Source organism: Neltuma alba, unplaced genomic scaffold, assembly GCF_004799145.2.
Source record: "Neltuma alba isolate B1F8T4 unplaced genomic scaffold, ASM479914v2 tig00012991_pilon, whole genome shotgun sequence".
NCBI lineage: Eukaryota > Viridiplantae > Streptophyta > Magnoliopsida > Fabales > Fabaceae > Neltuma > Neltuma alba.
Window position 1 is genome coordinate 359,480 of NW_021637344.1, and position 24,702 is coordinate 384,181.

Below are 24,702 nucleotides of genomic sequence, written 5' to 3' on the forward strand. Positions count from 1 at the left end.
TTCACTTAATTTCTGGTCCTTTGCTCATTCGGTTTTATTCACTCCCCTTAACATCACAAAAACTCTCATCACCGGATCGCACAAAATACAAACCATAACGCCATCCCTTTCGTTTCTTTTCCGCTCTAACTTGTTCCGTTTTGATTCGCCCCAGCGGCCATATAAAGCAACACCAAATCCTTAGGCTTTGCACCCAGGATTCATGTTTTTAACCAAACCAAGTGAATAATAAAGAAAGAAGTTGACAGCACGGGGAGACTGTTTTTGTAATATATAATCATGTACTGACTTCAATTTCTACAGTTGGCAGTGACTTTATTACATAACTTTGTGAAAGAAAGATAGGAAAGCAAGAAGCTTTATGGAATGGTCCTAGATAATCCACCTTAATGGTTGGACCGATCAAGCCCATCATCATAATTATATGTAGGAAGGAAATTCATCTATATTCTTTCCAGAAGGCTTTTGTGGGCTTGGAGAATGGATGCATGAAAGGTTTTTCCTTTTTGGTCAGACACCGGCCCAAACCCAACTAGCCCTAATGCATAGATGAAAGTTGTGGATAGCTAGAGCTTGATGAAGTTGTTCTGGATCATCCACTTGAGGCTCCAGTAGTCGGCATCACATTTGTAGGCCCAATAAGCCCATCCAAAAGTGGCCCGCGAGTACACCTCCACCTGCACCTCCAGAAATCTTTGATGATCTCGCTTGGATGCACCGTGCGCCAGCCAGTCACCACTCCACTCCCCTGCCACCGAAATTACCAAGTTACCCTTCCCCCAAAATTAAATTAAATTGTAATTCAATGAAATGAAGTCGCATCTCACCAACAAAAAGGAGGGGTCCATTAGCAGAAGTCAGAGAACTGATATCAGAAGCTCTCTGTTTAGTAATGTAATCTATGTTCTGCTGCGCGTTCATCTTGGAGAAGGAATTGGAAAACAGATTGTAATAATGAACATCAATAGCTGATCCCTCAAAACCTCCGATGAAAGATAAGAGCTCTCTGGAGCCTTTATCCAATGGACTAGACATGATCACATAAGCGCTGGCACTGTGTTTCCGCACAGCATCGTACCCTGATTGGTAATAACTCTTCAGGCTCTCCAAATTAACTCCTAGCGGTTCATTCATTAATGCTATTGCTGCCAGACTCGAGCTGTCTCCATATCTGCGCATAGAAGTTTAATTAGAAAATGAAAGAAAACACAGAAACATTATATGAGAAAGCAAGTGAAGTGGATGAAAGCAGCTAGCTACCTTGCAGCTAGGAAGTCTATGACTGATACAGTTTGTGGTATATAAGAATCTCCCCAGTCGCGAGATCCATCTCTGGTGGCACTGTGGGGTTTGCCGTTTTGTGAACCCGGAGCAGCGTGCAGGTCCACTATTACTTTCAAGCCATACTTCCTGCAAATACCATTAAATATAGAGACGATTGATCATATGGGAGTAAGTGAGCATTAATGAAGGAGCAATGAGGCAGTCTTGGTCAGTCTTACTGTGCCCATGTGAAGGCATTGTCCAATGCTTCCAGAGACCCTCCCACGAATGGTTTTGGGGGTGTTGGGTCAAACGCTATCCACCATCCAACTGGAATCCTCACAGCATTTAAACCATTTTCTGATATGTACTTGAAATCTTCCTCAGTTATATACGTGTTCCAGTGATCCTGCGCATACCCCATCATTAACTAGTATTGGTTTATCTTTAAAAGCAATATACTGCATAACGTGTAAAAGTATTTCATTTTCGAGAAATATGTATATATAATATACTAGTAAAATTTTATAAGACTTCTTTTTTTTTTTAGAAAAAAAATTGAAGATATTTTAGGGAAAGAAATATCTGACCCGCATGATTTTGGGGGCTCTGTCTGGGCCATAACCATTTGTAATTTGGTACTCGCCTTTTATAATCTTGTCCTTAAGGGTGGTCATTTTGAATACAGACGGGTTATCGTCTTCCCAACCTGACCCTTCATAATCTGCACTTACCACGTCCTCTGAAATAGCCTGAAAAGTAGATCACATAACTATTCCTCTGTTCAGAATAACTGAATCATGGCGATGAAATTTCGGAGTTAACGGGAAACCTCAGAATCCAGTACAGAAACATAACCAGTAATAGCAACACAGTCTGGTGGTAACTAGACAGAGCTAAAGGAAATTGAAGACAATGGTACCTGTAAAAACAGACCGTTTGGCGCACGGATACGAATTAAGGTGGGGTCATCTTCGCTTCTTATAGTCTGAAACGTTTCCAAGTCGGTAGGCGAATCTGAATTGGCCACTAAACTGCCCCCTGCATCATGGTTCTCCAATCCCACGAACTGATTATTGGACACTCTGAAATTGAAATATGATTCATTCACCCTCCACAGCTGCATGCATTGCTCATAGTTATGGAGGGATTCGATGATCCGGCACTTAAAAAGCCCATCCAATAACGAACATGTTTAGTAATCTCAGAAAAGTTGAAGAGCTTACCCGGAAAGTTTCCCAACCCGAAGCACTCGTGCGGTTGGCAACAAGGGCAGTTCCTCCACCATTTTCTGCACAGAGGTACTTCTGCAACTTTGTTGACATCAATCGCACTTGAGTTCCATCCTGAAATGACCGCCATTAACAAACTGGCAGGAAAATCTAGCATAACATGACAAGTACAATAATATACCAGAAGATCCTTGTTGATAATTCCATCAAAGAGAGAGGGCTTCATCCAGCCTTCAATGACGAGCCAGTTTCCGAGATTGACGGCCCTGAGAGGCAGAGAGGAGTGTTGAGAGGAAGAAGGGTGGAGGGCCAATAATAATACAAGGATGAGGCACAATAATTTGTATCCCATTTTTTTTCACAAAAGCCTGGGATAGGAGATACTATGCTCATTCAGTGGCAGAGAGTGAAGTGAGCAGTGCTATAAATATAGTTGTGGTGCGACAGCTTTTTATGTGAATTTGTGCTCCTTGGTAGGTGCTGCTTCTCTGTGACGTTGATCGTCGTCCTTCCACAGACAGGACCAACCAACGAATGATCCATCGCAATAAAAACCAATTTCCATTTCCTACACCAGAGTGACTTTTTCTGATACTGTCCGTTTAGCTTTTTGGGACGACCATCTCCACTTTTTATTTTATCCAAAATGCTCATCTCATTGGACCCTACTACATCTTAAATTAGAATGCAGCGGCGGTTAACCAGCGATTTTATTAAGTAACGGTAGATCGACAATTTAGTTCATGAGTTTGGGAATATGAATTGTGGCGGAAAAAAAAAAAAAAAAAGAAGAGGAATAGGGAAAAAGGGGAGTGAAGAAGTGAAAGGAAAGATTGTGGAAAGGGAAAAAGAGGGGAGGGAAGAGGAAGCAGTCGGTGAGGGCGTGTGACCTACGCTTGGAGCTTTTTCTCGTAATACAGATTCCCGTGAGGGTATAACTTTCAAGTTGCACAAAGAAACAAAGTAGTGAGCATTGGCTTTATATATTCCGCTTTCAAAAGGTCTGCTTCTGATTTATGAGTGGTTGCTGCCGTGTGAAATCAATCATCACTCAGTGAACTAAACCCCCCACTCTAATCTGTGTGCTCTCCCTTTTCACAATCCTTCCATGTTCTACATCAATCATACACGAGTAGCTGTTTGAATATGTGTATATTGGGAATTCACTGTGTCGATGTTTAAAGGAAATTTTTAATCATCATTATTTCTAGCACTAGATGCAGATTTTACTTTACTCTATCCTCTCCTGATTTATATGTTCTGGTCATGATTACTTGGGAGTAGTTTTTAATCATGAAACTAGATAGTGATTGAAAAAATCACATATCCTATCTTATTTACTTGTCCTGATTTAATTTTTTATTTTGTCCCTAAATACACATCTTATTTCAAATTTTAAAAGCTTAATTATTGCATGTTTTCAATAATATCCGGCTACCGAAGGTTAAAAAAAAAAATCCGATTAGATGGAAGGTATCGAACGGAGGTAGTCCAGCGGAGATTTAAAATAGCGTGCTGTTAAAGGGATGGGCAAATAAAAAAAAAAAAACCAATTATTTTATAATATATAATTTTTTCCTAATTTATGTTTTTTTCCTTTTGCAAAAAAAATAATTGAATATTGGTGGGGTTTATGTTTTAATGCCGCGACAATTACAGTATATGACATATCCTCCTCACCAGTGATTTGGCTTCCTAGCCGACTGTGGATGGATTAGAGTTGTCGGGGGAAGGAAAGTCGGCAAAGTAGAGCCCTCCAATCTCCTCAGTTCGTACATTCATTTATTTCTCTCAAGAACACTATCATTCCTGTAATATTACTGCCAATCACTTTATACATACATGGATCCTATCCATAATATAGGTTTTATTTCTCCCAGCTCAACTTAATTCAAAATAAATATAATTTATTAATATATAGAACATTTAATATATTTTCTGCTATACCTTTTTAATGCAATAGCCAATAACTGACCCAACTTTTATTTAATACACTTTCCCACTTTTAATAAATGTGGATTTAAAAAATACTGATCCTCCTATCCTTGATATAAGAGCTAATTTGAGAGTTGATGTCAGTCTTATATGCAAGACATATTTTATATATTTATTATTTTTTTGTAATTAACCCTATTGATATTATCTCAATAATAATCAAATAGAAAAAAGAGGGAGATAACTAAGAAAGATAATTAGGTGTTTTAGAAAAATATATATATTATATTAATTAATTTAACTAACATTTTTAATTTACTCAAATCAGTTAATTATATTTTATATTAAGGAGCGGAGGAGTATAATATTTTAACATCCTTAATAAGTTAACTATTTCTATTTTCTTTCTGCCTCTGTGCATGCCTAAATTAAACTAAGAGGATATTTGGAATCACCTAAAAGCGTTTTTCTATAAAACGAGGCAAACTCCTCTATATATTTACTTCGTGCACTGTAAAAACACTTTTAAAATTATGATTTTGATTACATCCAAACAACCCTAAAAAAGGCAAAGCATGTGAGAATTGATCTGAACATATTAACATGAAGAAAGCCTCTTTATAGTCGGGAACATCAGTAGAGTTGCGATCAGACTCAATATGACCGTCATAGCACACTAAAGTGTCAGTAGGAGTATGATAGACCCAAGAATTTGTCCAAACAAACATCCTAAGGATGAAGATTGATGCCCGTTTGGAACAGTTTATAAGTAGCTTTTCAATGGTGATTTACAGAATACGAGGTAAGTATGTGAGAGGAGTTTTATCTTGACTTACATAAAACGTGCTTATAGAGAATTTCTATCATGATCCTAAATAGGCACTGAATTTGACTGGCTTTCATTAGTGGCAGATAAGTTAATTTAATGAATAAACTTAGCGTATCGGATTGAATAACGAACTTCCGAAAACCATTGGATCAAGTAATCTATAGACCAAAAAAGAATTTCCCAAACCTTGGGGGTATTTGGGTAACATGAAAAGTAAAATATCTCATATTTATTTAATAAATTTCAATTACATATTACATACTAAACCAGATAATCCACTTTATGCATTACGTGTAACTTAAAAAATAAGTTGTATTGTTTTTAATCAATAAAGTACATAGAATGTATTATATTAAATCTTATGATTTGATATTGATGCCATGTTCTCCGATTCCTATCCTGGCCACAAGGCGGCAACGTATCTAACTAATGAACCGCGGAAAAGCGGAGGAAAGTAGTTACCTTTGGACTTTGGTCAACAGGATTTCTTTCTATGCGCGCGCGCGCGCGTTTGTTTTCTCAAAGGCGTCCTAAGACGAAGACAACCCCAAAGGAAAAACAAGAAAATCGTGGGTGCCGACAATTCCGCATAAAACAGAAGCAGAAGAGTTGAACAGACGAGGTTCTCAAGTAACCCACCCCAAAGATTGGGCCCACAAAGCTGGTCCAAAACTTGGTGGGCTCAGGGAGCTGGCAATTTTGTGTACGATTTCGGGCGAGATGGGGTGCCAAACTTTTTTTTTTCTGAGAACAAAACCGAGTCCCCTATGTTTATCTGGGCCCACTTTGTATCCACGGATTCAATCCATTTTTTGGGCCTGAAACGGATTCAATCATTTTCTGTTTAGAAAATAAAAAAAGCATGTCCTGTTACCCAAAAAAAAAAAGCATGTCCTCTTTATTAGTAACTGCCTAAAGTAGGGGAAAAACAAGAAAGTATCAGGTTGGTGGGGCTTTCTCGCTCCCCTTGATTTCTAGTAAATTTGTTTGGACTTTAGAACTAATAATGTACTCGCATTTGGCGATAAACATGGCTGCAGAAATCTGCAGTTCTGAATCACCAAACTGACAGTCAGCTCCGTCTCTCTCAACTTTACTAGTTAGTTCCCACACAAACCAAGATGAATAAGCAGTATATATCTTGATATTATCCATGTCAGCTGTCCATATCCCATGGCTTTTGGTAGCCTGGCCTGTGCATCTCAGAAGACGGCGTCCCAATGTCACCGGAATTTTTCTCTTGTTCACTGAAAACATATAATGCAACACAGTCATATTTTGATTCGGAGATTGAAAAAGAAATTTGCATATCCAAGTTGCTCTCGCGATCAATTTCCCTTACGCTGCCATTTTCTTATTTTTTATAATTAAAATAACTTTCATATATTTGGATCAAACACTTGTCACATGGTAATCGGTATAGTCTTTTGTAATGTTTTATGTTAATGTTCCAGGAACTTAGCCCCAGATAAAGCATAAATTTATCGTTGAACTATGTCTCCGTTCCCATGACAGAGGTTACTTTTACTGAGATCCCTGTTCTGTATGTCTACTGATGTCAAACCAGGCAGAAATAGTTCCCTTGTGGGTTGTGAGTTATTAACTCACGCCCCGTCCCTGGATGGATGCCACTGTGGCACCATCTACATCAACTATTTAACAATCAAACCAATTTAGAATCATCAGAATTATTCTACTCATCACTTTTCGTTAATCTTGGTTTACATATCATAGAAATAGCATTATTAGCTACATGATGGAGGGGAGTTTTAAAGTAAACAGGCACACAATCTGAGGACGAAATCGAACGCACTTTAATATCCAAAGAACTTTATGAATACGGGCATGCCTATCAGTACATATTGCAAAAATCTACGGCATAGAAGGACTCGAGTGCTCCCTTGGCCGTGATGTCTTCTCTGTCACAAAGAACATGATTGTAAAAGGAGGGAATTAATGAGAACGAGAAAATAGCAATCCTAAAATGGGAAGAGGGGATGGGATGCAGGTGCTAGCTAGGGGAGTTGAAGTGGACGAGGTCTGACAAGTGAGCAGCTTCATTACTAAACTAAACTCCGCATTCAATTCCGCCTCTGTAACTGCTCTCTGCATGACTGCATACCACATGACTCTCTCTTCTCTTTCGCTTTATTGTTTCATGTGCAACGTAAGTAACCCTTCTCTATTGCACCGGCCCCGTCATAACAAACCTCACTCTCTGTGAACACCTTCTCATGTCACTTCACCCATTCCTCTGTTACCCCAACTCGATGTCAACCAAGTCACCCCTAGGCCCCTACTGTCTCCTATGACCATCCTCATTCTTGGCTCTGTTGGGCATCGGAGCCAACCATTTATCCATGGGATCGTGACTTGTGCCCTCTCCAACAAAAAAGAAAAGATAAAAGGGAGGAAGTAACATATATCATGTTTCTCTATTCTCTACTGCGAAGGTGAATTTTATCTCTGACCTTCCCCAGGCCCCATTGTGTTTTCCTAGTCTCTGATGAAGCATAAGCATCTTTCCTTGCAAATGATAGGCACCAACCTGTTTTTATGCTTCCTCTTCTTTTCAAATACTGTACTGTCTCTCGCAGGAACGTGAGTCAATCTCTCTTCCCTCCCCTTTTCATTCTGTTTCTTTAAAGAGGAAGTCAGGATCCCCTCCGAGGACAGAGTGAGGCAGGGGAAGAACAACTGGTGTTGGAGAATGGACGGTGGTTCGAGAAGAAGTAGGCGCTCCAGCCCAGAGCGTGCCAAAATCTGCGGCATGCACCACCAACAGGTCAAACCCCTCAAACAGGTGCAAGTTGTTTACTACTCTCACGTAATGGACTTTTGGAGCATCCCCATTCCATGGAAGTCACCCTCGCTCCCTGCGAGCCTCTCCGTTTGAGGCGTAAGTCACGCGCATCTATATTTTATGCTTCGGTCCACATATTGACAGGTCTTGATGATCATGTTCAATTTATTGACACTACAATATGTATTATGACAAAAGATGTGTTGGATCGGCTCATAGCTCTCAGGGGAAGTGGCATGCCTTCTCTATATTCCTGGTCTTGTAAGAGGTATTACTCTTGCTCTTCCCGGATCTCTTGGCTATACTTGGACACATGTTGCCGGGCATGATAATTCAATTTGTTGGTTTAAGGAGCTACAAGGGCGGTTACGTGTGGTACGACTTGGGAGTAAACGATATTATACATCCGACTGATGCAGCCGAGTACGTTCTCAAAGGATCTAAACTCCTCCGAGGCTGTTCTGGTCAGTCTCCTCTTGAGGCTTCCTTATCATGATCATCATTCCGCACGACACAACCTAACATATCTCAATTAATAACTAGATTGTTTACATCATTCTTTTACTACTCCTACTATTATGTGTTACTACTGCTTGCAGAAAGATTTCAGCAGCTTCAGTTGAGCCATAGGCAAGTATTGTATCAGGGGTCTAATCTAAACTTGAAGCGCAAGACATTTCGGGCGAGCCCGAGAAGAGAGACCGAAGAATACGAAGAGCAGCGAGATGAAGTGTACGAAGATGGCGAGAAAACGAGCAATACGAACTCCACCACCAAGCCCCGTCCTCGCTGCTCTAGAGGTGTATCCACCGATGAACTCGAGGGGCGCCACGAAACAAGAAAGGTCATCGCGAACGACATGTCGTTGAGAATTAGCTCCACCTCCAAGGCCATTCCGCCCGATAAAAACGAAGCAAACGACAACTCTGGAAGATTATTGGACGGAGGGACATCGGGCTCAGCAGCGAGTCGTAACTCGGTGCTGTTGCAATTGATAGCGTGCGGAAGCTCAGCAGTGGCGAAGGCACCGTGCATGAGTAATATGGTGAAGAAGAACGACACTGTGGAGAAGATGGCTGTGCGTAAGAGTGCAGAGAAACTGTCGGAGACCGAGATGATGAGATGCATGCCGGAGAATCCAAGGTTCTGGAATTCCCAATCAGAGGAGAAAGAGTATTTTAGTGGCAGCCTCGTTGAGTCAATGAAGGCCCACTGGGATGCGTCCAAGACCCATGCGGTCCTCAAGAAGTCCAATTCCTATAACGAAGAAAGGTGGTGTGGGATTCCCAATATTTTATATACTATGTTGATTTCTCATTTTTCTTTCAGAGTATGACATTTGAGAATGGTGATTACGGTGCAGGAGCGATGACAGGGTAGAGGAAGAAGAGGAAGAGAAGAAGAGAGGGGTAAAAGCAAAATGCATGCCTCGCAAGAAATGTAGTGGTTCATCTAAATAGATCAAGAATTGAGGGTGGTCCCATATGGATATGGAGAGCAGGAATGTGCGGGCTCTGTTATTATTGCTGCTAGTTAGAGCACTTCTTGTTTGCAGCAGATCTTTTGGCCGATGACGTTGAGTCTTTGACTTTTTTATTTGATTAAAGGGGTCACTCTTTATCATGGTTTACTCTCGTCTTCCTGGTTAGGAGCCTTGTGTTCTCACTTTTCCATAATTTGGTTAGATAATCTTCTGCTCCAGTTATCATTTGGGATTGGGGCGGTCTTTTATGAATATTCAGTTCATCAGTTTCTGACCGGGAGGCCTGGCTGGGAGAGATATCTCTTCTCTTCCCATCCTCTTTATTCTTCTTCTTATAATGATTGGTTTTACATAATTTAACAGTTCAAATTTTATTTTTTAAAAAATCTTTTTACTGCATTTATAAATTATTGAAATTAAATTTTATTAAATTTTATTTTAGTATTTATTTATTTTTATAATTTAATATTTTAATAATAATTTGAAAAGACTAAAATCTCAACTGTTAAAATAATGATATGAGAGTTAGAAAAGAAAGATGAGGGAAAAGATAAGAAAGCAAGATAAAAGTCCCTTGCCGGGCCTGGTGAGGGCTTTAATTAAAGAAAATCATTTTTGACCTAAAAACTAGTTGAGGTCTTTAAGAAAACCAATGTCGTGTTGTGGTCTAGAGTTATACTGACTTCACATGATTTTGTCTAAATTGCAAATTGCAAATTATCGCCTTTCACTAATTATGATGGTTATCAAATTTCATATCTCACCAATTTAAATATTGAAGTTTTAACTTGAGAGTACCATTTTATAGAACTTCAGAATTTTCGTTTAAAATATAGTTTACAAGACAGCTTGATATACATGTTGTGTCATAATCTATATGATTTATGCCTACTCTTTTTGTCTTTTTTCAGTGAAAAGGGAAACGGAGGTATCCCTTTCCCCACTAGGCAAATTTTACAAGGAAAGCAAAAAGACAAGCATCCTATCCTACTTTATTGGTATAGATTTCTGCAAAAATACAAAGGGCCGCATAATAAATATGCGCTCGATACGATTATCATGCCGGCCTTGACACTTGAGCATCAGAAGGAGAAAAGGTCCACGTAGGGCAAATTGCTATTTACAAACGCACTACCGAGAACTTGAAAGACTCATAATTATGTACTACGAAAAGGATAATGCTATGATGATTCCAATTCAGTACAATGATCTTGCACGCAATCTTGAAGTTGCCATTTTTCCCGAGTTCCATTGGACTCTCCTCTCAATCATATAACCTTGCCCCGTCTCTAGCGGAGCTTTCAACTTGAACAACCAGAGGGCATATTTAGCATATACAATATTAATCCACAGATTTTGATATAAAAATAGATCGTTACGTGCTGGTTGGTATCTTGAGAAGCAGTTTAAATAACAAATGTAAAGGAGCAATAGCCCCAAGAAAAGATCAGAACAGTGGCCTCTGTGATGAATCTATTTTAGTCGCCAAATTGGTGTACCGAGTTAGTGGACATGTTTCGGAAGAAAGTGCCTTCCAGCTTTTCGCCCGCATGCCAACACCCCTTTTATCTACTGATTTTTCTTGTGCCTAACTACTCACCTTGGAAACAATCGCTTTTCCGCATGTATAAAATGGTACCTGTTGGTTCTCGCTTTGTGCCATTGAATCGCAGCTATGAGCCTCTGAGTGACTCTTCATTACAGCGACTTCCATGTTAGAGTAGAATAGAGCAATTTGGCCTTCGTGCAGGCGACGAAGTTCTCCCAAACACTTCAATCAAATATGGGTTCTTCGGCCCAAATAGAGGACGTCGTTGTGGTGGACATTGAGAAGAAGGCTGAGGAACCTAATGAATGGTCTGAGTGGGTGCTCAATGCTCCTGAGCCTCCCAGTCTGTGGCATGAACTTGCAGGCTCAGTGAGCAACACCATTTCACGGTATCAAGGAAAGGCGTCTGGTCCCAGAAGCCAATCCGGACCCAAAATTATGGTTTCATTCCTGCAAGCCATGTTTCCTGTTCTTGGCTGGGGTCGAAACTATTCAGCCATAAGCTTCAGGAATGATTTACTCGCAGGTCTCACTATTGCAAGTCTCTGCATTCCGCAGGTACTCCGGAGCCTGTCCTTACGTAACTAAACTCAAAAAATTATAATTACCTCATTTCTTTTTATTGTCTGTTCAATGCAGGGCATTGGGTATGCAACTTTAGCGAGGCTGGATCCTGAATATGGCCTCTGTAAGTTGATTTCCTTAAAAGAAAGAAACTAGAATTGTTAGAAGAAGTAATTGAGATAAGCTTATGCTATGTGGTGGATAAAATTACCAACTAGATACCAGTGCGGTGCCGCCTCTTATCTATGCAATGATGGGAAGTTCAAGGGAGGTGGCAATTGGACCGGTGGCCGTGGTTTCATTGTTGTTGTCGTCAATGATTCAGAAACTAATAGACCCTTCCACTGATCCTTTGGGTTACACAAAGCTGGTTCTGACTGCCACTTTATTTGCCGGCATATTCCAGGCTGCCTTCGGACTCTTGAGGTGGGATTTTTTAAGAGATATATACCTCATGATTCAGACACAAGTAAATACATTGCTTAAATGTATACGTGCTTATATATATATGTATATATATATATAGGTTGGGGTTCTTGCTGGAATTTCTGTCGCATGCTGCTATAGTAGGATTCACAGCGGGAGCGGCCATTGTTATTGGACTTCAACAGCTGAAGGGCCTTTTTGGGTTCCAACGCTTTACCAACAAAACCGACGTCGTCTCTGTCACCATGTCTGTTCGCGAATCTCTTGATCATCCTGTACGTATATATATCTTTTCATTTTCCTTGTACAATGATTTAAACATGTTTTAGGCTACATCAGATAATGACGATGATGGTTCCGCTACTATTTTTTTTTCCCTCATGCAAAAGCTATAACTCTTAGGATAAACCAAGTTTGACCCTTTGAAATCTCTTTCTAAATCCTGCATCGAGTTTTAGTATTCATTGGATCTTTAATATAAGACCTATTTAACTAATTTGATTAGATTAAAAAAGATAGAAAAGTTAGTTAATTATAAGAAGTATGACATGTTTTTTTTAAAACATCATAATCATCTTTGATATTCTTCCTCCCTCCCCGACTTGAGAGAGATTGATAGGGATAATTTAAAAAAATTAATAAATATGAGAAATAGGTTTTACATTTAAGATTAAGATCAACTCAACAATTAACTTATATATTAAGAACCGGAGGAACTTAGTTTAATTATGAGCGTCTGAAATTTTGAATAAAATTGTACAATTAAACTAGCACAATTATTGGTTTGGCGAAAATTTTTTAAACAAGACACTTATTCGTAAAGTTTAATCAGATTTTCAACTCAGTGGTCTTTTTTTAATCCATATTTAATAAAGGAAGTTCCTCAACTGTACAACAAAACGTTAAACTCCAGCCAATGAAGCCATGCAAATCACGTGAGATCTTTTGCCAAAATATCAAAATTAATCAACAGATTTTTTTTTTTTAAAACTTCGTCAAACATTCTTATCATAAACCATCTACCCTAGTGATTGTATTCTTTTCGCGAGTTTCATTGAAATAGCAACAAAGGAAAAGATTATTGAATGCCATCTTAATGCAGTTGAAGTCTTGTGTGTGCATGGGGGCAAATGCCCATGCCATCAGTATAATATTCTAATCCAAAGATATAAATCCTTAAAAATCTTAGGAAGAAACCAAACTAATTTGCCGCTGTATTCTAATGCCTTGTTTCTCTTCAGCTGCAGTGGAATTACCTCAATGTTGTGCTGGGATGCTCGTTCCTCATTTTGATGCTCATATCCAGATTTCTGGTGAGTGGTAGAAGTACTGATAAGCCCACAACCTATTTCTTCGCAAAATGACTTATAGGCTGCATATTTTAGTTTTGGTAACTTGTCTCCTCTGTTCGAATCAGTCTAATGATGGGGCTAATAAATATATATGAGCAGGGTAAAAGGAACAGAAAACTATTTTGGCTGCCAGCAATCTCCCCTCTCGCATCGGTTGTGCTATCAACCCTCATTGTTTTTCTCACCCGAGCTGATAAACATGGAGTTAATATTGTGAAACACGTAAAAGGAGGGCTGAATCCAAGTTCCGTTCATCTTTTAGAGCTGAACAGCCCCTATATTGGAGAAGTCGCCAAAATCGGACTGGTTGCTTCTGTTATTGCACTCACTGTAAGAGCTCCCTTCATTCCTCGTTTCAAGTTCCTATCACTACATTTTCCACTCAAAATCGTGCCACTTTTAATCTTAATGATCGCAGGAATCGGTTTCAGTCGGCCGATCTTTTGCTTCCATGAGAGGATACCACATTGATGGAAACAAAGAAATGGTGTCCATCGGATTCATGAACATTATAGGGTCTTTCACATCATGCTACGTTGCAACTGGTAAGCTATCTGTCTTTGATCGAGATGGGTTCGTGATCGAAATTCTTTCCTCCACTGTTTCTTTTGAATAAGGATTAGGCAGTGGAAGTAAATAAACGGTAATTTGCAGGTTCGTTTTCGCGCACGGCGGTGAATGTGGCGGCGGGATGTGAAACTGCAGGGTCAAACATCGTGATGGCTATTACGGTGGTTATCTCGTTGCTATGCTTCACGAAGCTCTTATATTTCACTCCAACGGCGATTCTTGCCTCAATCATCATTTCTGCTCTCCCAGGACTCGTAGACTTCAATGAGGCTTACAGAATATGGAAGCTTGATAAGCTTGATTTTCTTGCTTGCGCCGGAGCCTTCTTTGGGGTCCTCTTCTCTTCCGTCGAGATTGGCCTCCTGGTGGCCGTAAGTATAATTCTTCATTACCGCTTCTGCAGACTGCAATCCTGACTTTTTATTATTTTGTGGTCCCAAAATAATCGAGCCTAATAATACAATGGGTTATAAAATATTTAATAATAACTACAGAGGAGTTGGTGTTTAATTTAGGTCGATTAATCTTAAGAACAATTTAATATTGCAACAGCGACCAATGGCATATGAAGTCTTTGTCACTACATCTTATGGAGGATGGCGTCATCCAGCTCATCACCTTTTAAAAGTGCTCCATCATAAATAATTAGTTTCCGCTTTAGTGGCCTTTTTTTTGTCCTTTGCATGGCAGTTGGCAAGTAGCAAAGGGTATGGACCAGACCACACACCTTTATTGGACTGACTTCCACTAGCTAATATTTTATTTTTGACCAGCTAGTGTGTGTGATGCAGAGTGCAAAGTGGTTGCACTTCGAATTTCCTCAAATCTCGGGACGCTAGAATCACAAAAAGCCAATTATCTAACAGTAATGCCAATGTTATGGAGTGAGAAATGTCATGCTTTCATTCTTTTCATCTTCTTCAAAGAAAATTAAATAAAACCTGTCTACTGACTACGTTGGATAAATTTGATTAACTGCCTTGGTTCAGGGGTGTGAATTATTTAACAAGTGAAAGTATAAGATTGAAAAAAGGATGAAACAGTAAATTGGGCTGATTTGAGTTTAATTTACAGGTGGCGATATCCTTTACAAATATAATAATGATCTCAATTCGACCCGGCACAGAAACTCTCGGAAGACTCCCTGAAACAGACTGGTTCTGCGATGTCCATCAGTATCCTATGGCTGTTAAGACTGCTGGAGTCTTAATAATACGTGTCAAGTCTGCCTTGCTTTGCTTTGCTAATGCCAACTTCGTTACAGAAAGGTATCTTCACATGCAACAAGTGCTTCCACGGTCATGTCATGAAATTATATTATAAGAACATCTAATTATGAGCAGTACCTGATTGATCTGCTCCTCAATTTTGTTTGAAAGGATCATGAAACTGATCACAGACGAAGAAGAAGAAGAAGAAGCCAATGAGAACGAGGGAGACACCAAAAGGACAATTCAGCTCGTAATCATCGACGCCTCCAGTAAGTTTCACTTCCTTCTTGTGAGCTGAAAAAAGACCTTTTCATTGATAAGTGGAAAGTGCAAGACCTGTCATCACTAAGGATGGCTTCTTATTCTTGATAACATTAAAATAATGGGTTCATTATTGTTCTATAATGGCAGATTTAATGAACATCGACACGTCAGGAATTGCTTCTCTAGAGGAACTACACAAGAGTTTGGTTTCACATGGGAAACAGGTGAGCAAGGCCCAGTAATTATTGTTAAGATGGACATGACTTGGTGTGATATGTCGCAATTTTCGTCTTCCTAACAAATCTATCTATTGACCTACTCTGAGGGAGTCTCTCAGTTAGCAATCGCCAACCCCAGGTGGCAAGTGATTCACAAGCTGAAGGCTGCTAACTTCGTCAGAACAATCGGTGGAAGGGTCTTCTTGACTGTTGCGGAAGCTGTCGGGTGTAAACTGGATCCAGTCTAAGGATATATGTATGGGGCAAACGGAACAAGAGCTTAGCTCCTTGACGACTTGGACTTGCAGTAGTCCCTTAATTAGTTAATAATCTTGTGTGTATGTTGTGGAGAATAAGTTATATGGGGGCTTTGTATTTGCACTATAGTGGCGTGTCATGTGTGCCTACTAGCAGAACTGCTTGAGATGCGTATGAAATTTATGCACTCGGGTGTTCCTCTTTATCTTCCCTTTCTCTAGCATGTTGCCTTAAAATACTCTTACAAGATATAATTGAAACGGAATTAGGATTTAGAATAGAATGAAATTGGGATAAAACTATGGTAATTAAAAGATATATTTGATTATATTATGGATCTAAATATCGGGCTTCACCCCAGCTCTTTTGTGAGACTTAAATTGTCATAAATCAATCATGTTTGGGAACGAGGGGAACAGAGAATTCACGTTGACTCGTTTCTGCGATAGAGTAAAAACACAAAGGGAGTCTAATTGTTGGACAAATTGAATTTATTTACAAATGAAGACATACAATTAAAGAATCTGAATGAAGAAGTAGAATGCAATATAAAGAGACAAATTCGAGTTGCGGGTTGTGTCTCCTTTTCAGCGTTCTGGAGAGTCTTGACCATTCACAAATGCGTCTCAAATTGTTACTTCAGTGGTTCTTTGTTCCTTGGACGAATCAAGAATAGAACAACCCCTCTTCCGCATGCTCATCCTGTCCTTCTACAAAAACTGAACAAAACTTGTGGCCTTCTCTTCCCCACAAGGACCTTGTCAAATTAAAGTAGAAAAGAATAAGATTTTCCTCGCAAGCGGCGGCGCGGCGTTTCCGTCTTGATTATTCTGCCTCACCTTAGCAGTGAATGAGAATGCTTGAGAATATGGTTCAGAGGCTGGTTCCCTTGAGCTTTACACAGAAGGCCCTTCACTCTTTCCGTCATCTGCATTTCATTGAGTTTCATCGTCATTGTTAACGGCTAGCTTCTATCACCCGATCGAGACGAAAATGCTAGTATATATGTGCATAAAGAAAGAGTTGTATAAATAAAACCTTTTCCAAACTTCCCCTTGCATAGGGGACTGCCCTCTGATATCCCAGTGAAGTTGGGGGAGATTTCCTGCTTGTTTCTTCTTTGCATGTTGATTTTCCATTCGTTCTGCTTCGCGTCATAATATGAGAAGTCCCATACCATCTGCTCTGCGATGTACTTGGGAGACTTGATTCCTGACATCACCCGGTCGCCATTACATAGGGCACGAGAATATTCGCTGCTATAAGGTAATTAAAACTAGCAGAATGTGCAGATAATAGCTGCATTTCATTACCAGAAACAATACAGTTGCACAATGCTTGAGCACCTCCAAGTTCATGCGAACGTCATCCAGGCTTCTGCTTCGAATTGGACATAAGGACCAGAATAATACAATAATTTTCACTTAAACCAATGCGATACAGAAGCTGTATAACCATAGAAATCCATACCTGTGCTTTTGCTCTCCGAGACCAAAATAAGAAGCCAATGTTGCCATCTACACCCGTAAACAAAATTTAAGATTGTTGTAGAGAATCAAGTACTAGAACTTTGGCTTTATAGAAACTCATTATTTCTTACGTACCTTCATATTGCCAGCTCTTCTCCCAAACTTCTCAGTTAGGATCCCAAGCGAATCAATGATTCCAACTGGTACTGGTGCTGGCCTGCCGATATCTTCAAATGCCTCTTTGATACGAACACAATCGAATCTTCGGATGTTATGACCTGCCCACACCCTTCCATTTAAAATACTGAATATCTTTTCGGCAACTTCCTCAAAATATGGTGCATTTTTCACGGCCGCGCGTGTTATGCCATCGCATCTTCTGGGTTTCACTGAGACCACCGATAGATCTTTGGGTCTGATGAGAGTCGTATAACTTTCGAGCTCGACTAGTTTTTGGGGGCTGACCACAATTGCACCAAATTCCAGAACCCAGAAACGTTGTCCACTTTTGTTGGGTACTGTAGTTTCCAAATCAAAGAATACAATTTCCGGTGCGTTCTCGTTGGCTGAATAAGAGACCTCCATTATTCTCTGCCTGTTTCCTTTAACTTGGATTTGATTTGTTGGGTGATTAGCAATATAAATAGGAAGTCGTTTGAAACAGAAATATGGAGGAGGAAGAAAGCCCAGACTTGTTGAGATTGATTGTCTTTTAGTTCAAGTAACTGGGTTGGGTTTTGCATGAAGACGAAGAGGGTCCTTAGCTTCTTGAGGATGTAATGTTCAATCTGAAGAAACTCCTGCTTAGAGAGGAATATGAGAATAAAAAAGAGAAGATTACCTTTTCATTCCTTCTGTTTTCTGACGTGTTTGCCTGGAAAGCAGGTTGCTTCCAAATTTCAACGAAGTTTTTTGGAAGGGAAACTTGTGCAACTGGGACATTGATGATGAATATTTTGGGACATTCCAAGGAGTCTGCTGTGCAGGGGAATTGATTCCCAGAGCTACAAAGGAATAACGAACCTTCAATTAATATATGCCTCAACATATCCCCAGTAAGGGTTCATTCTTCTCTACCGAGTTGGAACTCTGATGGCCTCTCTGGGAAATTTGTGTCATGGTATGCCGCTTTTGTGGGTGAACTTGTTTCGCACGTTGTTCTTGTTTGTTAAAAAACAAATAAAATAAAATATGAAAAAGATAAGACAAGCACGTATCCAAAAATAAATCATTTAGCCGTAAAAGGTTGGAAAAATATTCATACATCAAGTAAAAAAATTGTGTGGTCGTGTGTAAAATATATTTTTTGATTTGCTAAACTTGAATGTAAATATTTTTCAATTTATAAAATTCATGAACAATTAAATTTATACAAAACATTTTATTTTTTTATCTCACTTTTTGTTGTCTATTTCTTAATCTCATTGATATGTAGTTTTCCCCCCAAAAAAAAATTCTTTTACTTATTATTTTTACAATGAAAACGGACATTTCATTCATACTTAATAAGGCCAAAAACAAGTAAAATTATATTACCAAACAGAAAAAAAAGTAAGCTAGTTCAAACAAAGAAAGGGGTAAAATTACTCGTTTTCTTTCTGATAAAATTATTTGGTATTTACTATTTAGTATTACAAATTCAGACGATTATAATTATCAGAGCCAAATAGAAAATAATTCTTTCTATGTGATTTCTCTTCTTCGCAAGGATCTTGACTTTGTTCAAGGCAACATTAAGCTGTTTTTACCGCAAAATCATTTAAGGGGGTGTTTGGATAACCTCAAACCATGGTTTGGAGAATAGTTCTGAAAATAGATTCTGGAGAGAATAGATTTGAAAGAATAGCTTTTTTAAAAAAATAATTCTGATAAAGTGAGAGTGTTTAGATAGTTGTTGTCAAAAGTGCTTTTTTATATGTAAAAATTACTAAAAAGGACATAAGTTTAAATGATAATTACATATAAGATATATTTCATAATATATGTTTATTTGAAGTAAATAAAAAATATTAATAAAAAAATTAATACGTATATATATTAATAAAATAAATAAATTTTTATTTTGCAAAATAATTTAATAAAATATTAAACATGTATATATTAATAAATAATATATATTAAATAATTAAAATTAAAACGTATATATATTAATAAAATAATTAAATATGTTTTTCGTAAAATAATTTATTTTGTCAACCAAAAAATATAATTATTTAATTCAATTTAATTAATGCATGAGAAGTTTGAATGCAAAGGAGCCGTTGCCGACAAAAAGAAAAGATGAAATAAGAAAAGTCCAACGTGTGGGGGCCACTCAATCCAATATATAGAGAATAAAAAGCGGGTCGCGTGCTGCTTCAGCTGAAACCAAAGTTTCAAGATCAAAACCATGGTTTTCAAAAAAATAGGAGTGTTTGGCAAAAAACCCAAACACCCCCTAAATGTTGAAGACAAAAATTAACTATGAAAAATAGCAATCACGTAATCAATAATAAATAACAGTGCTTACCTCCCCCCCCCCCAAAAAAAAAACTTCGACATAGTTTGTTTTTATTCCAGTATTATAGAATAGCTTACGACAAATTTTGCGCATAAGCCCCAGACTGAGTTTTTTCTTTTTTTGGCCTTTGACCGAACGCAAGGGTGAGAATAGAATCGGTCGCGGAAGCGAGAGGGCAGGCGTCATGCCTACTACCAACAGTGCTCATTATAAAATACCATCTCCCATCTTTTTTTTTTTGGACACTATCTCCTATTATTAAGATATTTGCATTACAAAATAGATTTTATAAAAAAAAAAAAAGAGGTAACAGTGAGTTTATGCTCATCGACAGGTACATATGCAGTTGATTCTCTAAGAAGGTGCTTCATGGCAGAGGGTGAAAGAGAATATAATATTAAATCTTACAAGACCTCAAATTCCACAAGCAGCTACATCTTTCATTCATCATTCATTATTTTGAGAATAAACGTTCCACAATTGCACATTGCCAACCCAAAAGAAAATACAATAACAAGGACACAGTACATAATTCAATGACAACCCAAAAGAAAATACAATAACAAGGACACAGTACATAATTCAATGACAACCCAAAAGAAAATACAATAACAAGGACACAGTACATAATTCAATGACATTATACAAGGGCGACAGAGGCTAGGGTGGTAAGTGCTTTCTTAATCCTCTCAACTGCTGCCTGCAAGGTAGAGAGTGACGCTGCATAAGAGATGCGAATGCAACTATCGTCTCCAAAGGCACTCCCGGGTACAACGGCAACCTGTAAATCAAGAGTAAAAATATAAATTCAATAACTTCAGGATCCAAGGCACTAGAAGTTTTGCCCCTGCAGTGGATGAAAGTGTGCAGAATTCCAACTAATTCTAAACGAAAGATGTGAAGCGAGTGTACCTGGCCCTTGTCCAGCAAGTATCGACACATTGACTCGGAATCCTCAATTATACCAAATCCTTCAGCTTCTCTTCCATAGAAGGAGCTGATATCAATGAACAGATAAAATGCGCCCTACAAGCGTTAAGAAAGTCTACTTAAGGTCTCATACAGGCAGAAAGAGAGAAAAATCACAATGCGGATAATCATTATGCAATAAGCCAATAAATATCTGAGTTCGAACCCGGGGTTCTGAAATCCTGACACCATCTATTTCACTAAAACTTTTAACCAAGAAGTCCCGCCGCTCCCTAAATGCTTTCACCATCTTGCCAACTGCCTCCCCACCCGCTTTGCCAAGACCTAACGCAGCAACTCCAGCTTTCTGAGATATGCTACAGGCCCCCGAAGTGAGCTAAATTTGACAAAGCACAGAAGGTTGTTATATGCAGCATCAATATAGATAAATAAACTAACCCAAAGCAGTTACTTTGTTTCAACAAGTCAATTACAAGTTACTGCATATTATAAAAACTAAGCATGTAATGGATGTCTTGAAGAAAATGTTAATCAAGAAATATGATGCAAGTTTTACAAGCTGAGGTGGCCAATAAAAAAGTACAGCATACCTGACTCTGAAGCTTTCCACATGCTGTAATAAAATGCTTTGGACCAGCAATATACCCGAGACGCCATCCAGTCATTGCAAAGGCCTACAGGAAGTCTCAAACCATAAAAATCCTATCCTGGGAGTTCTAACAGCATATCATAATTATGTTATGATCTACACTCACTAGAAGAAGTAACTAATATCATTAAGCTGAAGGTAAGAACAGGGAATTAACAGCCTAAAGATCAATAATACACCCAAAAACAGTATAGTAACAAATAAAACTTATTCCTCGGGATATTAGAAGTCACTACTCTACCAGTAGACAAATGAATCACCACAGACTAACCTTAGAAAATCCATTAACAGTTAGAGTCCTATCCCACATGCCTGGTAAAGATGCAAAGCTTGTGTGAGTTGCTGGCGCATAAATTATGTGCTCATAAATTTCATCAGAAAGAACCTGCCCAGTAAAACCATTAAGATCTCCAAATCCCAGCCATCGTTTTAGCTTAGTATACTATGAAACACCAGAATTGATCACAAATATAATTGTACCAGAAGCCTGGGGTGTTTTGCCACGATCTTAGCTATTTCTTCAAGTAGTTTTTTAGGGTAGACAGATCCGGTTGGGTTAGATGGTGAACAGAGAATTAGCAATCTTGATCTGTCAGTTATTTTGGACTCCAGGAGTTTTGGATCTAACAAAAAATTGTCAGAAATGCTTGTTGGTAGGATCACAGGCTTTGCATCGGCCAACCTTGCCATTTCTGGGTAGCTAACCCAATATGGAGCTGGAATAATGACCTGCGTTATTCATAAAACAGGATTATAAGCATCTCAAGAACACAACATAACTTAGTATAAATTGCCCAAAAAGAACATAAAAAAATATTGATATAAATGGAAAAATGTCGCTAAGGGTGCGATGACTTTTTAAATGGCTTGACTCCAAGCATAGTAAGAACAAAACAACCTGAAATTAAAACATACATTCAAACTTAATTAGAGAGAAGTGAAACATGGATGAAAGTCTTTTAAAAAACGTGTCCTGGAAAACAAGACAAGTGAACACGTTCAAACAGACTGCAGACAGTTCCTGTGAGTGCAAACATTAACAGAAGAACAGAGAGAAAACTTAAAATTTCATGATGCAGGAAAGAACAAAGATTCGAAAGCCTATGCCATAGATGATGCTAGTATAGTAATTCACACAAGTCCTAATAATTTTACAGCACAGCTGCATCCAATGTTTTATCAATTGGGTAACGCCCTTCACCTCATCTCCAGGGGAACAGACTGCAAGAACTGCTTGAACAAGACTCTGCTTGGCTCCATTACTGACAACAATTTGATCAGCAGCATAAGTAAGTCCATTCTCCTCTGCAACAACAATACCGGCATACATTCATGCTCGTCCCAAAAAATAAAATAACATAAAATAAGGCATGTGAAGTGAGTTAATTCTCTACAAAATGCTTTGAACATGTAGACTGACCTTTTAGCTTATTACAAATTGCTTCGCGGAGCTCTAATGTACCCGCGTTTGGGGTATATCTCGTGTAACCTTCGCGAATTGCATTTATTCCGGCCTATGCGAATTTAAAATAAAATAAAATAAAGTGTGGCTTCAACAGTAGTTATATAGCAAGGCGGAGATAAATTCGATAAACAAGGAACCAGCTCTCACCTCAGCTATAACAGCCGGTGTATCAAAATCAGGTTCTCCGGCAGCTAACCGGATAACGGGAACACCAGCCTGTACAAGAGCTGTGGCTTGGTCACTTATGGCCACAGTCTTGGAAGGTTTCACAGAGTTTACTCTTGGGCTCAGAGAAATATCAACGTCGATTTCATCTAAATTACTTTTTGCCTTCACCAGCATAACGTTATAACTGAACCCTACATGTTTTCGAGCTTTCAGACTTCTACAAAAAAAAAAAAAAGGAAGAAGAAAGTGCATTATCAGCAATCAACATCGCATAAAGAACCAGAGAAACGGAAACCAAGATTTACTCACTTGAGAGGAAAATCCGAAAGCTGCGACGAAAAGGAAATTGATCTAAAAGCACTCTGAGAAACCTGACCAACACCAAGCCATTGGTCTCGAAGTCCCACGCGGGAGGTGGTCGTATGATATAACGAATTGGCCATTGAAATTACAGAATGGAGAACCGAGGGTGAATTGCTGGGAAAGAAATTTCACAACCAAGCACAATGAGCAAAGAAAATGTTGAATTGAATCCTTCAAAAGAGAGTCATTCCCAAAGAAAAATGTTCACCTAACGCAATGAACAAAGAAAATATTGTTTCGAACTCTTTAAAGGAAGAGAGCGAGAAGAGAAGAGAAGAAAAGGAAGGAGAGTCGGACTCGGGGGGGGGGGGGGTTTGGTGGGAACTGGGAAGGAGGGTTGGTGGGATGAGGCGGGGGACGTAAACGGTCAATCAAGATTCAAGAGTGCGTTTTTAGAGCGTTTTCGGAGTTGGACGCGCGTTGGAGAGGAAACGTACCTATCAGCTTCCCACGGGACACAGATGCTTGGCTTCCTATTTTTGTCAACCACGTTTTGTCAAAAATGGGCTTCGACTAGAAACTCATATATGGTATGAGAGTAGGGTTTGAGAGGCAAATAATGGAAGCAGAGGGAACTTTGCAAAATTGGAGGGGAGCAAGATGAGGTCATGAGGCCAGAGAACTGGGGACCGGATGAAACAGTACCAAGCATAAATGGAAGCAGAATAATGCACAGGAAAAGAAAAGGGTTGAGACTTTTACATAAACAAACAAATTGTTATCACTTGCTTCTTATTTTTTATTTTATTTAATTACTCTTTAGAGGAATAATGATGATTAAACATGTTAGCATTTAGCCTGCAGATTTAACAAAAAATTGGAAAAGAAATTAAGCCATCCTCAAATCTCTCCAAGATTGTCTAGAAAATAAAAATCATACCTTTTCTAATATAAATAGCGTTATAACAAATCCACTTCTGAATAAAATCGATTGTGCAAAAATCAGGTTTACTCAAACTCAAATTTGCAAATACGAACGCAAGCGTACGGCGTACCTGAGGCAGCAGCTAGCGAGAAGCCCAGGAAGAGCAACGTGGGTCGTGGTAGACCGGAAAAGAGGATACAGCATTTATATAGAACCCACTGGGCCGATATCTGGGCCCTCGTCATTGGATAGATAATGGTGACGATGATCATAGGACAGTGAGCCCATATGCAATAATGTTATGCTCTATATTGAGCTCGTGTAATTTTTTATGAT

The 24,702-nt window shown here is 38.8% G+C and overlaps 6 protein-coding genes across 9 annotated transcripts; 3 read left to right on the forward strand and 3 right to left on the reverse strand.

The window, feature by feature from the left end:
- Positions 1 to 256: 256 nt before the first annotated feature.
- LOC114733283 (probable glucan 1,3-beta-glucosidase A) lies at positions 257 to 3,262 on the reverse strand. The gene is made up of 8 exons (XM_028920724.1): positions 2,677 to 3,262; positions 2,490 to 2,609; positions 2,186 to 2,383; positions 1,854 to 2,015; positions 1,503 to 1,672; positions 1,261 to 1,410; positions 828 to 1,171; positions 257 to 748 (listed from the first exon to the last, which is right to left on the reverse strand). Exons 1-8 carry the CDS (start codon positions 2,845 to 2,847, stop codon positions 567 to 569), a joined length of 1,497 nt encoding a protein of 498 aa, XP_028776557.1. The 5' UTR covers positions 2,848 to 3,262; the 3' UTR covers positions 257 to 566.
- Positions 3,263 to 8,088: 4,826 nt separating this feature from the next.
- LOC114733276 (protein UPSTREAM OF FLC-like) lies at positions 8,089 to 9,057 on the forward strand. The gene is made up of 5 exons (XM_028920709.1): positions 8,089 to 8,158; positions 8,261 to 8,330; positions 8,414 to 8,526; positions 8,662 to 8,951; positions 9,028 to 9,057. Exons 1-5 carry the CDS (start codon positions 8,116 to 8,118, stop codon positions 9,055 to 9,057), a joined length of 546 nt encoding a protein of 181 aa, XP_028776542.1. The 5' UTR covers positions 8,089 to 8,115.
- On the forward strand, positions 8,993 to 9,645 carry LOC114733284 (protein UPSTREAM OF FLC-like). Its single transcript, XM_028920725.1, has 2 exons — positions 8,993 to 9,334; positions 9,426 to 9,645. The coding sequence occupies exons 1-2, from the start codon at positions 9,096 to 9,098 to the stop codon at positions 9,520 to 9,522; spliced, it is 336 nt and encodes a 111-aa protein (XP_028776558.1). The 5' UTR covers positions 8,993 to 9,095; the 3' UTR covers positions 9,523 to 9,645.
- A 1,578-nt stretch (positions 9,646 to 11,223) lies between these two features.
- On the forward strand, positions 11,224 to 16,162 carry LOC114733281 (sulfate transporter 2.1-like). Of its 2 annotated transcripts, none has more exons than XM_028920722.1 (12): positions 11,224 to 11,652; positions 11,734 to 11,782; positions 11,877 to 12,084; positions 12,185 to 12,359; positions 13,326 to 13,397; positions 13,536 to 13,766; positions 13,855 to 13,981; positions 14,091 to 14,377; positions 15,081 to 15,274; positions 15,386 to 15,486; positions 15,629 to 15,705; positions 15,807 to 16,162. In XM_028920722.1, the coding sequence occupies exons 1-12, from the start codon at positions 11,329 to 11,331 to the stop codon at positions 15,945 to 15,947; spliced, it is 1,986 nt and encodes a 661-aa protein (XP_028776555.1). In that variant the 5' UTR covers positions 11,224 to 11,328; the 3' UTR covers positions 15,948 to 16,162. The 2 variants fall into 2 exon arrangements, with proteins under 2 accessions (XP_028776555.1, XP_028776556.1); XM_028920723.1 differs by having other exon boundaries at positions 15,819 to 16,162.
- Positions 16,163 to 16,408: 246 nt separating this feature from the next.
- Positions 16,409 to 18,062, reverse strand: LOC114733245 (protein NEN4). Its single transcript, XM_028920668.1, has 5 exons — positions 17,562 to 18,062; positions 17,428 to 17,474; positions 17,271 to 17,334; positions 16,996 to 17,169; positions 16,409 to 16,885 (listed from the first exon to the last, which is right to left on the reverse strand). Exons 1-5 carry the CDS (start codon positions 18,009 to 18,011, stop codon positions 16,793 to 16,795), a joined length of 828 nt encoding a protein of 275 aa, XP_028776501.1. The 5' UTR covers positions 18,012 to 18,062; the 3' UTR covers positions 16,409 to 16,792.
- Positions 18,063 to 20,308: 2,246 nt separating this feature from the next.
- LOC114733238 (bifunctional aspartate aminotransferase and glutamate/aspartate-prephenate aminotransferase) lies at positions 20,309 to 23,840 on the reverse strand. 3 transcript variants are annotated; one of them, XM_028920652.1, is made up of 11 exons: positions 23,710 to 23,839; positions 23,448 to 23,615; positions 23,118 to 23,355; positions 22,926 to 23,019; positions 22,707 to 22,810; positions 21,986 to 22,234; positions 21,777 to 21,890; positions 21,447 to 21,530; positions 21,062 to 21,232; positions 20,839 to 20,952; positions 20,309 to 20,707 (listed from the first exon to the last, which is right to left on the reverse strand). In XM_028920652.1, the coding sequence occupies exons 2-11, from the start codon at positions 23,579 to 23,581 to the stop codon at positions 20,567 to 20,569; spliced, it is 1,443 nt and encodes a 480-aa protein (XP_028776485.1). In that variant the 5' UTR covers positions 23,582 to 23,615; positions 23,710 to 23,839; the 3' UTR covers positions 20,309 to 20,566. The 3 variants fall into 3 exon arrangements, with proteins under 3 accessions (XP_028776485.1, XP_028776486.1, XP_028776484.1); XM_028920653.1 differs by having other exon boundaries at positions 23,118 to 23,352; positions 23,448 to 23,840; XM_028920651.1 differs by having other exon boundaries at positions 23,448 to 23,839.
- Between the last annotated feature and the right edge of the window lie 862 nt (positions 23,841 to 24,702).

Bases quoted from the DNA above. Each gene is read 5' to 3' on its own strand.
- LOC114733245 (XM_028920668.1), bottom strand. From the start codon at position 18,011: ATGGAGGTCTCTTATTCAGCCAACGAGAACGCACCGGAAATTGTATTC. The intron at 17,475-17,561 runs GTACGTAAGAAA...TTACGGGTGTAG, and splicing joins GAAGAGCTGGCAATATGAAG to ATGGCAACATTGGCTTCTTA. The intron at 17,335-17,427 runs GTATGGATTTCT...AATTCGAAGCAG, and splicing joins CTCGGAGAGCAAAAGCACAG to AAGCCTGGATGACGTTCGCA.
- LOC114733281 (XM_028920722.1), top strand. From the start codon at position 11,329: ATGGGTTCTTCGGCCCAAATAGAGGACGTCGTTGTGGTGGACATTGAG. The intron at 12,085-12,184 runs GTGGGATTTTTT...ATATATATATAG, and splicing joins GCTGCCTTCGGACTCTTGAG to GTTGGGGTTCTTGCTGGAAT. The intron at 14,378-15,080 runs GTAAGTATAATT...TTTAATTTACAG, and splicing joins AGATTGGCCTCCTGGTGGCC to GTGGCGATATCCTTTACAAA.
- LOC114733283 (XM_028920724.1), bottom strand. From the start codon at position 2,847: ATGGGATACAAATTATTGTGCCTCATCCTTGTATTATTATTGGCCCTC. The intron at 1,673-1,853 runs GTCAGATATTTC...GGGTATGCGCAG, and splicing joins GAGCCCCCAAAATCATGCGG to GATCACTGGAACACGTATAT. The intron at 1,172-1,260 runs GTAGCTAGCTGC...TTCTATGCGCAG, and splicing joins ATAGACTTCCTAGCTGCAAG to ATATGGAGACAGCTCGAGTC.
- LOC114733238 (XM_028920652.1), bottom strand. From the start codon at position 23,581: ATGGCCAATTCGTTATATCATACGACCACCTCCCGCGTGGGACTTCGA. The intron at 23,356-23,447 runs GTGAGTAAATCT...TTTTTTTTGTAG, and splicing joins CTTTCGGATTTTCCTCTCAA to AAGTCTGAAAGCTCGAAAAC. The intron at 22,235-22,706 runs GTGAAGGGCGTT...TGAATAACGCAG, and splicing joins TCTGTTCCCCTGGAGATGAG to GTCATTATTCCAGCTCCATA.
- LOC114733284 (XM_028920725.1), top strand. From the start codon at position 9,096: ATGAGTAATATGGTGAAGAAGAACGACACTGTGGAGAAGATGGCTGTG. The intron at 9,335-9,425 runs GTGGTGTGGGAT...ATTACGGTGCAG, and splicing joins AATTCCTATAACGAAGAAAG to GAGCGATGACAGGGTAGAGG.
- LOC114733276 (XM_028920709.1), top strand. From the start codon at position 8,116: ATGGAAGTCACCCTCGCTCCCTGCGAGCCTCTCCGTTTGAGGC. The intron at 8,159-8,260 runs GTAAGTCACGCG...TTATGACAAAAG, and splicing joins CGAGCCTCTCCGTTTGAGGC to ATGTGTTGGATCGGCTCATA. The intron at 8,952-9,027 runs GCCATTCCGCCC...CGGGCTCAGCAG, and splicing joins GAATTAGCTCCACCTCCAAG to CGAGTCGTAACTCGGTGCTG.